Source organism: Aethalodelphis obliquidens, unplaced genomic scaffold (assembly GCF_003676395.1).
Source record: "Aethalodelphis obliquidens isolate GAN/ISIS:26980383/991018 unplaced genomic scaffold, ASM367639v1 scaffold31, whole genome shotgun sequence".
Taxonomy (NCBI): domain Eukaryota; kingdom Metazoa; phylum Chordata; class Mammalia; order Artiodactyla; family Delphinidae; genus Aethalodelphis; species Aethalodelphis obliquidens.
The window spans coordinates 11308548-11323447 of record NW_020837975.1 but is presented as its reverse complement, the minus strand read 5'-3'; the positions used below and the strand labels follow the sequence as shown (position 1 = coordinate 11323447).

At 46.6% G+C, this 14900-nt stretch overlaps 1 protein-coding gene across 1 annotated transcript in view; it reads left to right on the top strand.

Moving 5' to 3' along the window:
* Positions 1 to 14900, top strand: part of KIF6 (kinesin family member 6) — a 387990-nt gene that overhangs the window by 291555 nt on the left and 81535 nt on the right. Inside the window, exon 14 of the mRNA XM_027127150.1 lies at positions 14296 to 14404. Within this exon, the coding sequence (XP_026982951.1) occupies positions 14296 to 14404 (109 nt within the window). The remainder of the gene's footprint in view (positions 1 to 14295; positions 14405 to 14900) is intronic.

Genomic DNA, 14900 nt, shown 5'->3' with positions numbered 1-14900 from the left:
AATCGCCTCCCCCGTCATTCATCTCCCTCTGTCCCCTTACTTTGCATCACCTCTCTTCATAGAGCTAATCAGTATATGGATTTATTTGCTCCTCTTGTCTGTACACCCTCAGGAGTATGTATGCTCTCCAAGGAAGTAGACCTTTGTTCATCTGCTCTAAGTACAGTAACTGGGATATAATGGGCACTCGGTAAATACTAGTTGTATTAATTAACTAAGAAAATAAGTAATTAAATGTGGAGTAAAATTTATACACCAAGATCTTCACTGCAGCATTATTTACAGAGCATATATGTAAAATAATGTATAAGTCCAATATTGAGGAATGGACTATAATGATGAAATGATATAACCGTAAAAGGTAATATTCATGAAGAATTTAATGACTTAGAATAAAGGGTTGTGACATAATTTTAAGTGAAGTAAGTAAACAGGTTACATAATTGTATATACATTATCATCTTAACTATGTAGTAAAGCAAAGCATAGAAAAAACAGAGGTGAAGGGATTGTGAGTGATTTTTTTTCCTGCTTCTTTATACCATTCTTTATTTCCCAAATTTTTGGCAATGGGCAAGCTATATCGTGATAATTAGGAGTAGTAAAATAATACCTTTTTTTTTTTTTTTTGGTGGTATGCAGGCCTCTCACTGTTGTGGCCTCTCCCGTTGCGGAGCACAGGCTCCGGACGCGCAGGCTCAGCGGCCATGGCTCACGGGCCCAGCCGCTCTCCGGCATGTGGGATCTTCCCGGACCGGGGCACAAACCCGTGTCCCCTGCATCGGCAGGCGGACTCTCAAACACTTGCGCCACCAGGGAAGCCCAATAATACCTTTTACGTATTCTTACCTCATTAGGCAAAGACATGGGGGTTTAAATCTTCAGGACTTGCCTTCTGCATCAACTATATTCCTTTCTGAATCCTTATAGGATAATGCACCTATGAAAGAAAAATTCTTCAGAAACTTTCCTGAATGGCTTAATACAAATGGTTCACAATAGCAAATTACTTCTCCCTGTTGAGGATGTACGAATGCCAGACACAGATATTAACTTGGATGACCCTATCACATTCTGAAATGATGCTAGATAGCCCCATAGATTCTCATTTCTCTATCTTAGAAATGGAAGGTCTTGCCAGGGAAGGGAATGAGAGCTGTTCTCACAGGCCCCTCGCCACTTACATGTGAAGTACAGTTTGGCTCCCTTTAGAAATAATTAGTTCTAGGTTTAATATTCAGAAAATAAAAACAAAACAAACAACCATAAAAAGTGAAAACTCAGTGAGAGAGAGATAGCAGGAGAGTGAGGTGATGTGGTTACTCAGGGGATGGGTTAGCAAGGGCCTGTGGAAGTTCACCCAGGCAGGTCCCTGGGAAAGAAGGGTCATTTTAAATATTCTGATTGTGGATACAAAGAGGAGGGAGCTCAAACCTGGGAGTCTTCATAGGAGTCAGTTTGGCCTTGAAGTGCAAGGCAGGATAAGGGTGCAAACCTCGTGCCTGTTAGGGGGACCTATTTCCGATAAGACTGTGACCCCTCTCTTCCTCCCTCCCTCCCTCCCTCCTCTCTCCCTCACTTCCTTCGTACCCTCCTTCTTCCCTTCTTTTCTTCTTCCTTCCTTCCTTTTTTCCTTTCTTCCCAGCACCAGAGAAGGAGCAATGAACAAGATAGATATGCCTATATGGAGTTTTCAGTCCACACAATACATACATATCTGTAGTTTCAGATGGTGACAAATGTTAGAAAGGATATAAAACCGAATAACAGGGTAGGAAACAATTGGGCTGGGTTGGGGACCCAAAGGAGCTGACATATGAGCTAAGAACTGAATAAGGAGTTGATAGTCATACAGAATGTTCAGGGAAAGAACATTCCAGACAAAAGGAACAGACAGCAAGTGTAAAGGCCCAGAGATAAGAATAGTATTGACATATATGAGAATCTGAAAGAAGACCAGTGAGCCAAGAAGGCACGAGCAAAGGAGGTGTGATTGGGGCATGGGGAGGGAGACATGTAGGCAGAGACCAGATGATGTGAGGCCTGCCAGGCTGAGGAGTTTGGGGCATGTTCAGGGGCCACAGGAAGCCACTAGAAAATTTAAAGCAGAGGAGTGACATGATTGTGTTCTTAGAAAATCATTCAGGCTGTTATGTGAGGAAAACGTCATAGGAAAGTAAGATGGAAGCTTAGCAAAGCAGTTAGGAGACAGTCCAGGTGAGCAAAGGTGGTGCCTTACGTTGGGATTAAAAAGAGACCAGGAGAAACAAAGAGATGTAAAGCATATTAGTAAAGGATTGCTGGCAATCTCTATCAAACTACCAATGGCATTTTTCACAGAACTAGAACAAAAAATTTCACAATTTGTATGGAAACACAAAAGGCCCCGAATAGCCAAAGCAATCCTGAGAAAGAAAAACAGAGCTGGAGGAATCAGGCTCCCTGACTTCAGACTATACTACAAAGCTACAGTAATCAAGACAGTATGGTACTGGCACAAAAACAGAAATATAGATAAATGGAACAGGATAGAAAGCCCAGAGATAAACCCATCTTATCTTTGATAAAGAAGACAAAAGTATACAATGGAGAAAGGATAGCCTCTTCAATAAATGGTGCTGGGAAAACTGGACAGCTACATGTAAAAGAATGACATTAGAACACTCCCTAACACCATACACAAAAATAAACTCAAAATGGATTAAAGACCTAAATGTAAGGCCAGACACTATCAAACTCTTAGAGGAAACCATAGGCAGAACACTCTATGACAGAAATCACAGTAAGATCCTTTTTGACCCACCTCCTAGAGAAATGGAAATAAAAACAAAAATTAACAAATGGGACCTAATGAAACTTAAAAGCTTTTGCACAGCAAAGGAAACTATAAACAAGAGGAAAAGACAACCCTCAGAATGGGAGAAAATATTTGCAAACATAGCAACTGACAAAGGATTAATCTCCAAAATATACAAGCAGCCCATGCAGCTCAATATCAAAAAAAAAACAACCCAATCCAAAAATGGGCAGAAGACCTAAATAGACATTTCTCCAAAGAAGATATACAGATTGCCAACAAACCCATGAAAGGATGCTCAACATCACTAATCATTAGAGAAATGCAAATCAAAACTACAATGAGGTATCACTTCACACCAGTCAGAATGGCCATCATCAAAAAATGTACAAACAATAAATGCTGGAGAGGGTGTGGAGAAAAGGGAACCCTCTTGCACTGTTGGTGGGAATGTAAATTGATAAAGCCACTATGGAGAACCATATGGAGGTTCCTTAAAAAACTAAAAATACAACTACCATATGACCCAGCAATCCCACTACTGGACATATACCCTGAGAAAACCGTAATTCAAAAAGAGACATGTACCACAATGTTCATTGCAGGTCTATTTACAATAGCCAGGACATGGAAGCAACCTAAGTGTCCATCGACAGATGAATGGATAAAGAAGATGTGGTACATATATACAATGGAATATTTCTCAGCCATAAAAAGAAACAAAATTGAGTTATTTGTAGTGAGGTGGATGGACCTAGAGTCTGTCATACAGAGTGAAGTAAGTCAGAAAGAAAAAAACAAATACTGTATGCTAACATATATATGGAATCTAAAAAAAAAAATTGGTTCTGAAGAACCTAGGGGCAGGACAGAAATAAAGATGCAGGCGTAGAGAATGGACTTGAGGACACGGGGAGGGGGAAGGGTAAGCTGGGAAAAAGTGAGAGAGTGGCATGGACATATATACACTACCAGACGTAAAATAGATAGCTAGTGGGAAGCAGCTGCATAGCACAGGGAGATCAGCTCGGTGCTTTGTGACCACCTAGAGGGGTGGGATTAGGGGGAGAGGATGGAGACGCAAGAGGGAGGGGATGTGGGGATATATGTACATGTATAGCTGATTCACTTTGTTATACAGCAGAAACTAACACACCATTGTAAAGCAATTCTACTCCAATAAAGATGTTAGAAGAAAAAAAGGTATTCAGTAGTTTTAAAAGGGAGCTAGCTATGCACTTCATGGCACCTCCTCTCATTACCCCTTCACAGTTACATTAAGAGACAGGAGTTCTGTTAGCTTCACTCTATAGATGAGGAGGCTGAGACTGGGAGCAATTTAAATGGCAGACCCCACCCAGGTCCCACAGCTGGAGTGAGGCCAGCACTCAATCCCACGGCTTCTCACTCCAAATCCTGTTTCCTTTTTGCAGCCACTGGACAGGAGGAACAGTGAGGTTACACGCTAAAGCCAGTATTCTTCCTCAGTCATGTGAGGGAAGGAGAGTTGCCTGAGTAGGTGTGGAAAAGTCCAGTGGCCTCTGCCTGGGGATTCCTGGGCAAGCAGGGAAGTAGTGAGGAGTGTGGTGTCTGCACCTAGTGGTCCCTCGAGCCCCAATTCCCCCACAGCCCAAGGAAACCCCCAGGTACTCTCAGTCAGGCTCTGCACCAGGCCGAGCTCCTTTCCTCCAGCTCCTGCCCCTCGGTTCCTCTAAAACCTGCCCCAGAAGGAACGCTCCTCCAAGAGCCCCTCTGCAGTCTGACCAGCCCCTCTGCGCCTGCGCAACCACCCGCACCATCTGTACCGCGTTACTATCAGTGCCCTGTCTCGGGGTGCTCTCCTGCTTTGTAACGTAAGCTTTGACCTTCCCATGTTCCCACTGCTTTCTATCCTAAGGCCAAGGGCAGTGGCTCTTCTCTTTTTCTGTAACGAGCCATGGGAGAGGGCTGTCGATAGCGTAGATGCTCAGTACTTGTTAATAGATGGTCTGCTTCACCAACTGACTCATTGCCTGAGGGAACAAACAGGTGTTTCATTTAAACAATGAGATGTTTTCCAGAAAAGAAGCAGTTAGGATACAAAGAGGTCAAAGGGAAAATGATGGCCTCCTAGATCCTTTTCACCTCTTTTTCACGACTGTTGCTCTTTTGGGGTGGGAGATTATTCTCTGCAGAGTCCACACTCTGAGAACCTGGACCCTGCCCCTTCTCTTCTCTTCCCTGTAGTATCCCTCCTGCTCAGTCCAACAAAACCGTCTTAAGTGCATAAATTCTTTTTATCGTGGAGACCCTTCTGAGCACAAGCTCCGTATACCTGAGGGAAAGATAACTATTTAACTGGTCCAGCCGTAATTGGCTAACTAACAAAGTCCTCATAGAGAGTCAAGGCTTCACCACAAGTCAGCCAACTCCCCCTTTACCTCTGATCCTTACCCCACCCCACGGGTCCCCAGGTGAAGTAGCTCCTCCCAGCCACCTGGTGCCTTCCCTGTTTCCCCTTCACAAAGATCTCCCCAACTCTTCTGAGCTGCTTTCAGTCCACATGCCAGCTCACAGCCCTCCAAAAACTGCCTTTTTTCTCTTTACCACCTCTGAGTCCTGACTCCGTCAGTCTGACCTCAGTGGTTTGCTGGTACTTATGAGATCATTTCTACTTGGCAAATGGTTTCCATCGAGCGACACTATATGCAAAGAGAAGGTTTTGGAGTCAGACAAACCTGGGATCAAGTTATGGCTTTGCCATTTTACTAACTGTTGTGTTGGGGTCACTTTTAACCTCCTTCAACCTCAGTTACCTTACCTGTAAAGTGGGCCCAATACTGCCTAGTTGACAGAGTCACTGTGAGAATTAAATGAGACATGTATAATCCCTGTAGCACAGAGTTCTCAGTAAGCATTAGCTCCCCACCACCACCAGTAGAGTCATTGTAAAGATTAACTGAGTTAATATTTATGAACTATGGAACAGGGCCTGTCACATAGAAAACACACACAAAAAATAATTTTCCCCTTCCTTTTTTTCCCCCAAGGAATGAACACTGACATATCTAAACTCCATTTTGACTTATACTTATTTCCAACCCAGGGAAACAGAATTTTATCTAAATCCACATGCATTTCAGGGAAGGAGAATTTTGCTATTTGGCTAGAATGTAATTCTTTAATTCTCTTTTTTAAATGTATCAAAATAAATTTGAGACGAGTGGAATTTATTCCTAATTTAGGCATACATAGAAAACTTGCCTCATTTCAGACAATAGAACATGTGAACTCAGCTTAGCCACTGTCCCCAAAGCATAGGCTGACACAAGAACCAAACTCGTCAGGGTGGTGACCAGGCAACAGAAACCTATTAACCATGGCCTTTGGAAGTGGTCAAGACATGTCAAACTCAGGGAATCCGGTATTTTTCAGATTCCACAGAATTTGGAGCCTCTTTCTAAGCTGAAGAGGAATGCTACCTTTCTGTTCAGTGGGCCTCTCAGTCAACTGCCCTTTAACCCACAAAGGGCTAGAACACACATGATTCCCAAGGTTGGTCCAAATATTGGGCATGGAATGAGACCCCAAGGCCCTTTGGGGCTGCCACATCCGTGGGTTGAAATCGATGAAAAAGACCCCATAGGTCCGGGTTAGCCTGGCAGCAGGAGCCACAGGGTGATGTCTTATTTCGTGGAAACATTGCTGGCCTCCAGATTCCTGAGTGAACTCCAAAACGCAGAAATGCCAACATGACCCAGGCTGCTCTCCAAGCTCCACGCCTGTGTCAATCCACAGATCTCTCTAAGCAACCCACATGGGCATTTTGTCCTGAATAAGAACACTCACAAAATAAAAACCCCAGAGATGCTGGGTTAGGAAAATGACAGTTTTCGGCAGATGGTCTCGGGACCATTGTCTGAAGGTTTTACGTTACTGCTGGAAATGAGCAACTATGTTCAAGCAGCTGCCCTTCTTTCAGGGGCTCCAAGCCCGTCCACTGGGCTGGCACATGGGACCTTTCTTCACCTTCTCAGGCCCACATCTAGGACACAGCTGCATCAGGAGGGTGAATCAACCCCGGCACCAAGACAAAAAGGAAACACAGCCTGCCTCGTGCGCTGCCCCTTCATTCCATCCAGCCTACACGGTCTGTGCTGCTGGGCCTGGTAGGTTGCCAGTGGGATGTGTGATTTCTGGCACCAGGAGTCAGGAACCCATCTGATTTATTTAGATGTGGTGCCGCCATGGGGTGGGTCTCCTAAGGTTTCAGTGGCTTTTTCCACTTTGGATCTTCCCTTCACTCCACTCCCTAGAGCCCTTGCCAAGCCTGCCATGCTTCAGCCTGCTCCAGGCCAGCCCTAAGAATCTACTAATTAAAGGTTCTCCTTTGACATCTTTCATGCGGCAATTTAGGAAACTCCAAGGCAAGTCCTAATCTGAGGACTTTAGCCCAGGTGGTATCACCTGGTTTGAACATAGGCTTTTGACCCCAAAGCCTTTGGGGCACCAACCCATTCCAGAAGTTGTCAATCAAAAGGGAGAAGCAGGTTGGGCAAGTGTTCTAGGTCACCCCCAAAAGATCTACTCTTTGGTCTTCACATCTGCAGTCACTTTGGCCGTGGCTAAGTGGTTTTGTCTTCCCTTCATCCTCTGATTCCATACCCTGCTGTACCCACCCAGCAGCCCCACAAATTGTAGATGAGCTGCTCCTGGCCCTTAAAGTAAACAGAGCCATGGCACATGGCACTTCCTGTGGTGACCTCCACCACCCTGGCAGTGGAGAGACATGAACAGAGCGCTCCTCAGCATCTCCTCCCAGACGGCCACTCTCAGTGATTCAGGGCATTGATGCCACTCCCTGGGGAAAATTAACTTCATGTCAGCCCCTAAGGTGATGGAAGAAGGCAGCCATTTTTCCCTTAAAGCACAGGAATGATGAAAGTAACAGCAGCTGTCATTTAATTGGGTAGTAATGTGGGAGCCATGTATTACAGGAAGAGCTTCTATGCCAGGGATGATTGACTGGAAGAGGCTGCCTGAAGAGCTACGCTGACAACTCTAGTGCTATAATTAGTTTCCCCAGCAAAGGATGCTATGATTGGTTAGCAATGTCTTCCATGGGTGTGAGGAAGGAAAGTGGGAACATGGGAGCTACATATGTGCCATCTCTTTCTTTCATGTAACTTCCGAAAACCTCCTCCTTCCTAGATGACAGCATTTACCCCACAGATGGGGTGGGGAGGACAATGAAGACAGTATCTCAGATGTCCTTTCTAATCTTTCTGGGAGACGTTCCATCCTTTAGCACCTCCCGATCTCATGAGTTCATTCAGTCCAGCATCAAAGGACCCTTTGCTCTCCATGCTAGGAGCTGCTGACTTGTCCTTCACCCGAGTTTCAGCCTGAAACCATCAATTCCTCTCTATGGCCCCGCGGACATCCTCGTTCCAAGCACCATTCCCAAGAAAGCTGGACCACTGACCCTTCCCTTGGTCCTCCTATCCCTCCTGACCTATATGTTTCATGCCACCTTGATAAGTTATCCCTTCCTGTCATCTACAGTCTTCGTTCCTTTCCCTCCCGTTGGCCCATTCATTCTAACTTCTCCACACACTAGAGGATGGAATTCTCTTCTGGCTATTTGTGGGAGGATATTTGTGTATATTTCACCTAAGTCAACACTTACTGAGAAATTTCAGTGCATATAGAACTTATATCAGATACCAAAAAAACACACTCTATCCCTACCTGTTGCTTCTCATTCCTGTGTGCACTTCCGTGGTCTACATATTGTAGGTATTCATCATAACACTATATCAAAGCCATTCCCTTATCTTTGATTTCGAAAGTTTCTGCTACCAAGCCGCAGAGAGTGTAACCATCCCCTTCGTACCAGCCTTCTCCCTGCCTGAGCCCTGAATGTCCCTTCCCAGCTCTGAGTCTTCTCATGTTTTTAGTCCCAAACGGTGGGTTCACACCCCCTCTCCCCTTGGAATCCACCCCATCTCACACTTTTCCTCATTCCCTGTTGGTCTTTTTTTCTCTCTTTCCTTCTTCAGTCAGAAGGAAGTGAGGCACCACATGAATAAATGTCTTTCCCAAGGAAAATATATTTTTGGCTCTGATTAGCAAATCATTTTTCAGCTTGAATAACACAACTCTCCATCATTTTATTCCTGTCAATTTTTAAGCAATAGTTTAAGCAGTAGTAGGTTGTTTGGGGGCAGCCAGGAAAATGAGCTCTGGCCCAGGAGGCCCAGACTAAAGGAAATCAGACAGCAGGCCCAACGGCAGCAGCATAAACTCTCCATTTCCGTTGTTTTTTCTTTCCATTTGGTTTCCATGGGGCCCTGTGTTGGGGGCAGGGAGGACTTCCAAAAGTACTGATTTGTATTCTTTAGAAAAATAAGGAACCAAATTTCAGGATGGCAAAAAAAAAAAAAGGAGCATTAAGAAATGTGTAAGGGACCAGTACCTAAGAACTTCGGGTGCCTATCATTTCCAGAAACCCAACTCCAAGGCTAATTTGGAGGGTACCTCATTGACTGCCGTTTCTATCTAAGTGCTCTTTAATAGGTATCAAAATCCAGAAGAGGTTGTACCTTCAGGACTTGGAAATATTTTCCATCCAACTTGCAGCCCAGAATTGTAATGTCCTATTTTGGTGCTGAGACTGAGAAACTCCTCTCCTTTAGGGTTTTTTTGGGTTTTGGTTTTTGCTTTGTTTTGTTTGAAATTTTATACTACCCTGTGATATTTTATTTACTCTCCTTTAGGTTTTAAACAGTCCTGTGATTCAGCAAGCCAGCAGGCTTCTCTGAGTCATCCATATTTTCTGGGATTTAACACTGGGACCTATGACTGAAATTCACTAAAAGGAAACAACTGAGAACTAGAAGTGGGCATGGCAAATCAGAACTCCTGAGGGCCAAAGCTAATGAGCCTCTGAGTTTGACAGACTAAACAAAGTTGGGGAAAAGTATATCCATCTTCCCTTGCAAGCTCAGATCCCCCTGATTCTGGCACCAGCCTGAGACACCATCTTATGCCTCATCTTTGCAGAACCTCTTAGCTAATTGTCAAGAAATCATGGAGTTTTTCTTTGCTAGCCCTAAAATAGATGCCTTCAAGAGTATTTGTTTTTTTATAAAAGCTTCTTGGAGTTGAAATTCACCTCTAATGGTAACATGTAGTGGGGAGAAGATGGTGTTGGGTTTCTAAAATCACACCATACAGGGACCCACCCCATAGCATGATGGTGGAGAGAGGGAGAGCAGTGGGTGTGTGCCTCTCCTCTGCCATCGCGTCACAGTGCACTGTCCTAAAAGGAACAACGCTAAGCATCTAAAACATACATTCACTCATTCATTCATTCAAAAGATATTTGATTGAGTTCCCCCTGTGTGCCAGGTACTATCCAGGTGCTAGCAAGACTGCAGCAAACCAAACTGACAAAAACCCCTGCCCTCATGGTGCTTACAAATTCTAGACACACTAACAGAACATATTAACATATGAAGTAGGGGCTTCCCTGGTGGCGCAGTGGTTGAGAGTCCGCCTGCCGATGCAGGGGACGTGGGTTCGTGCCCCGGTCCGGGAGGATCCCACATGCCTCGGAGCGGCTGGGCCCACGAGCCATGGCCGCTGGGCCTGCGCGTCCGGAGACTGTGCTCCGCAACGGGAGAGGCCACAGCAGTGAGAGGCCCGCGTACTGCAAAAAAAAAAACATATGAAGTGAACTTTGCAAACAGTGAACAAAACTCATGGTTCTGTTTTTTCTGTGATACTGTAAAAAAAGATTTAAAAGTTTTAGACAAGATAGGCACTAATAAGAAGACAATCTCGTGGGTAAATCTATTTCTACCAGATCATTTGGAGGCCCACTACCTGCTTCCTCTATCAGGCATACTTTTCCCTGGAAAAACTGGTCTAAAAGCGGGTCTACCTTCCTCGGAAAGCTGGGCAATTTTTTACCCCTTTATAACCATTTCTTTAAGTGAGCCCCAGTTTCCTCCTCTGTAAAATGAAATTATGACCAGGCATCACGAACAAGTTTAACTGGAATAATATGTAAGAAAGCACTTGGCACCATGCTTAGCGTCAGGTATGCAAAAAATTCGTTTCTGAGTCACCCAAAGGTCATTCCTATCAGGTGGCAGAACCACGCATATTAATCCAGTTGCCCTGTTCATCCACACTCCTCTGACCGCTCCTCCTGGGATCTCTTCCACTTCTCCACCTCGCAAGCGCCGCTTCATCTCCAGGACCCTTCACACACTCCCTGACAGAGCCGGCCCTCCCTCCCTCCCCGCCGCTCAGCGCTGGACAACACGCCTCCCTTACAGCAAGCAGCAGCTTCTTTGTAATTATTTGTTCACTTTTCTTTCTCCCTTACTAGATTTTGAACTCTTTAAGGGCAAGGATCATGCTGTAATCTTCTCGTTCAAGTTTATATCTCTGTCACATACCTAGCACGTGAATAAACAAAATGAATAAATACTTATCGAGAGAATAAATAAATTGATGATAATCTCATAGCGTAGTGAGCCCTCAGTCACTGCGCGCTCCACGGCTCCTGGTGTTTTTAGTGCATGATGTGTGCTTAGGGGCGAGAGCTCGCCAGACGAGAAAGAGCTGTTTTGCAAACCCTGAGAGGGAAAGGGAGGTGGAGGCATCTCTTCAGTAAATAAAAAGCTGCTGATTAGCTTAGTGGCTGGCCCCAAACTGGAGTGAGAACTGGTCTATTAGCACAGTCCAAAAGGGGCTGGATATGGGCTCTGAGCCAGCAGAACGGGAATGGACAAGAGTGGGACGGAGGTGGAGCCGGGGTCACGCACCGCAGCTGCCTGTGGGGTTCCTTCCACGTGCCCCTCCCTGTGGACCCAGCCTCACCCTCCACGTGGCAGCTGTGAAGCCCCAGTAGGCTTCCAGGCCTGGCTTTGCCTCTTGGCCTTCAGTCTATGGGCATCCTCACCACCTCACCTTGACCTCCCTGAGCAGACACTTAGGATACGAGCTGCTGGGATTACAGCCGCCACACTCATGTCCATTCACCTGAGGTCATCACCGTCAAAGAACACCAATGCCAGACTCTTCCTCCACTGTAGCAGGAGAAAAGCCAATCCCATGTTCCTGACCATAAGCCCATGGCACTGCAGGACCCCAAGTGCCTTTTAAATCACCAGAAATATCAAATACTTCCAGTGTAACTATCCCATAATGTGTACTTTACTAAATTTTAAGTCTTTGAAAGTTGGTGATTTGTGCATAATATGTCACGGCATTGGCCCCAAATTTCTTAGCACGACCTTCAAAATTCTCTGCAAAATGCTCCCAAACTACCCTCCTGGGCTTATCTCCTCTGTGCGCCCCCTGTCCCTTCTGCTCCCACTGCCTGGACCCCTCCACACCTTAGGGAAGGCCCCGTGGGGTTTTCAGCTGATTGTAAGTTCTTCCGGGACCTACCGCTGTATCGGCACCATGGGTGCTGGGAAACCTTGCCCTGGCTTCTCCACCCAGCTGTCACCCTGGGCTGTCAGCTCTGAAAGAAAGCAGAGCCTGGGAGAGTAAAGGCCATGAACACTTCTTCTTCGCTGTAGCTTTCTGAACAACCCTCCACCCCACCTCCACCCTTGCCGCCTCCGGTTGGTGGAAGCCCTCTCATCACCTCCTGTGTGGGAAGCAATCTGGGGGTCCCACAGGCGGGCGGATTTCAGTATAGTCTTGGTGGAGCTCCCCTCTCCCCCAGCCCTAGTCCAGAGAGACTCATTCCTCTACCCTCTGTGGTTAAAACAAATCATAAAAATGATAAATCATAAAAATGACGCAATAAAAGGCATACATTGTCAGAGCTGGGCGTGGACTAGGGTGGGGAGAAGGTGTGGAATGAGGCCTTTGGCTCCTGGTGGGCTCCGCTGGGCCAAAGCACTCTCTGGCTAATGTCTCTCGCGTATCAGGGCTCATCTTTCTGAACATCGCCCAGACCCCTTCCCAGGCCCACCCGACTCGGGAGTGTGCGGGGCAGATGTGGAGACAGAACTGAGATGTGCCCATTTGCTTCTGATTGGAAAAGGGTGGGGTGTCTTTGTGTGCCTCACCATTCAGACATTCTTCATGGTGCTATTTTTATCAACAGTCATCATTAAATTGGTGTCAGATGGGCTGGTCCACTTCCTTACACCGGGGCTTTTCCAGGCAAAAGATGTGGTATGTGGCCCACATGAACGCACCTCTGGAACCCTGGGTCTCAGAGCGGGTCCCTCTAGTCCTGGACTGTGTTCCTATGGCAATGAGAGCAAGGCTCCTCATCACTCCTGGTTCATTCCTGACCCGATTCATTTAACAGACATATGTTGAGCACCTTCTAAATGCCAGGCATTGAGCAAGACACTGCGGACTCACAAAAGATATTATCTCTACCTCCTACGAGACATGCATTTCATGAGAAAGGGCTGTCACGTGAAGTGGCAGTGTCTACGGGGCTGTGCATGTCATAGAAACACAGTGGAGGGAGGATTTGTTTAGTCTGGGCCTCACAGAAAGCTCCATGGAGGTGGTAGCACTCAGCCAGGGCTTCCAAGATAGAGTTAAGTGGATGAAAATACAGGAAAGGGAACCAAGGGCAGAGGCATAAAAAAATGACTCCATAGATTTATCCAAAATCCAGCTGTGAATGCAGCTGTCACCATGGGGGTCCCAGACCCACACCTGCGTGGAGCCTCACCCTGGGAGGCTGCGAGGAAGAGGGCTTCGGGGCAGGAATGCCATCTGCTCACTCCCAGGGCCCTGGCCGTTCTGACTCTGGTTTCAGAGTTTGGCCCCTGAGCAGGGCCCAGCCTCTGGGACAGGGGGGACAGGAGGCACACAGAGGAGATAAGCCCAGGCTTGGCCTGTAGTGGCTAAAGGGACTCAGGAGGTTGAAGTTAGACGTGAGCCAGGAACCTGCCCCGCAGTCTGCTTGCGGATCTTGTGATTGAGAACTTAACTCTCAAGTGAGAACTGGGGCCTCTCACTAGACACAGGTAACAAGGATGAGTCATTCTATGGAGACTAAGGGCAGAATTTTCTAGATTCTCAGTCTTTGAGTTGGGATTATACTTCTTTTACTTAAATGCCTGGAAATTCAGGGTGAAATTTCACAGAAAACCAAAATGGGGCATAACAGGACAATGGGCAGAAATGTGGCCCTGAGTGATGGCAGAAAGTGGTTTTGCAGATGTCCCCGGACATCCGGGGCTTGGCGCTCTGGTTTTCATATCCTCTGACCAGACATTCCAGACTCCACCCCCACGAGTCACGTGGATGCCCAGGCTCAGGCCCACAGGGCGCGGTGGGTGTCACTGAAAGGGCCTCCTGGGCGGCTGGCGTCGGCCAGCTGGAAGAGCCTGGGGTCACCTGTCTGGTGAGGAGCCTCTCTGCTGTGGGCCTCTTTGGCTTCACAGTCTGACTAAAGCGACAGTGAAATTAATGGGATCCTGATGCTCTGACTGAGGCCATTTCCCCGTGTCTCCAAACAGGGATGAGAGAGGAAATGTCCTTAGGACGCCAGGAGGCTTTTGAAATTTTCAAGAGGGACCATGCTGACAGCGTCACCATCGAAGACAACAAACAGATTCTGAAGCAGAGGTAAGGCTGGCACGGTGAGCAGCTGGTCCTCCAAAGCTTAGCTGGGCCAGCCTAGAGAAAATTGATTTCTGAAAGAAAGGCACAAGGTGTGTGCAGGTTCACGTTGAATGACATCCAGCCTGGTACCCTTCTCTCCCATACGTTAAGCCTCATCATCCCAGTACCGCTGGGTAAGCGATGTTAGAGCAGGGCTGTGACTGACAGCACTTTGTATACAATTCTCACATCTCACGTGAATTCTCATCAGCCTGGGACTCTATTGCTATTTCTCTGCTCCAAAGGCAAAGGAAAAAAGTGTCTACGGACTAAATGATACCTCTTAGAACTCTAGGCCCTCCGGCTGCTCAGGAAAGCCGTCCTGTACTTCTTGGTCAAAGGAAGTATTCACATGCACATCCTGTGACCCAGACACCTCTGGTGTGTTCCCCAGGCCGGAAGCAGAGCAGGCTACACCATCTGCTGACAGGTTGTCCAGCAAGCCTGTGTTCTGGACCCT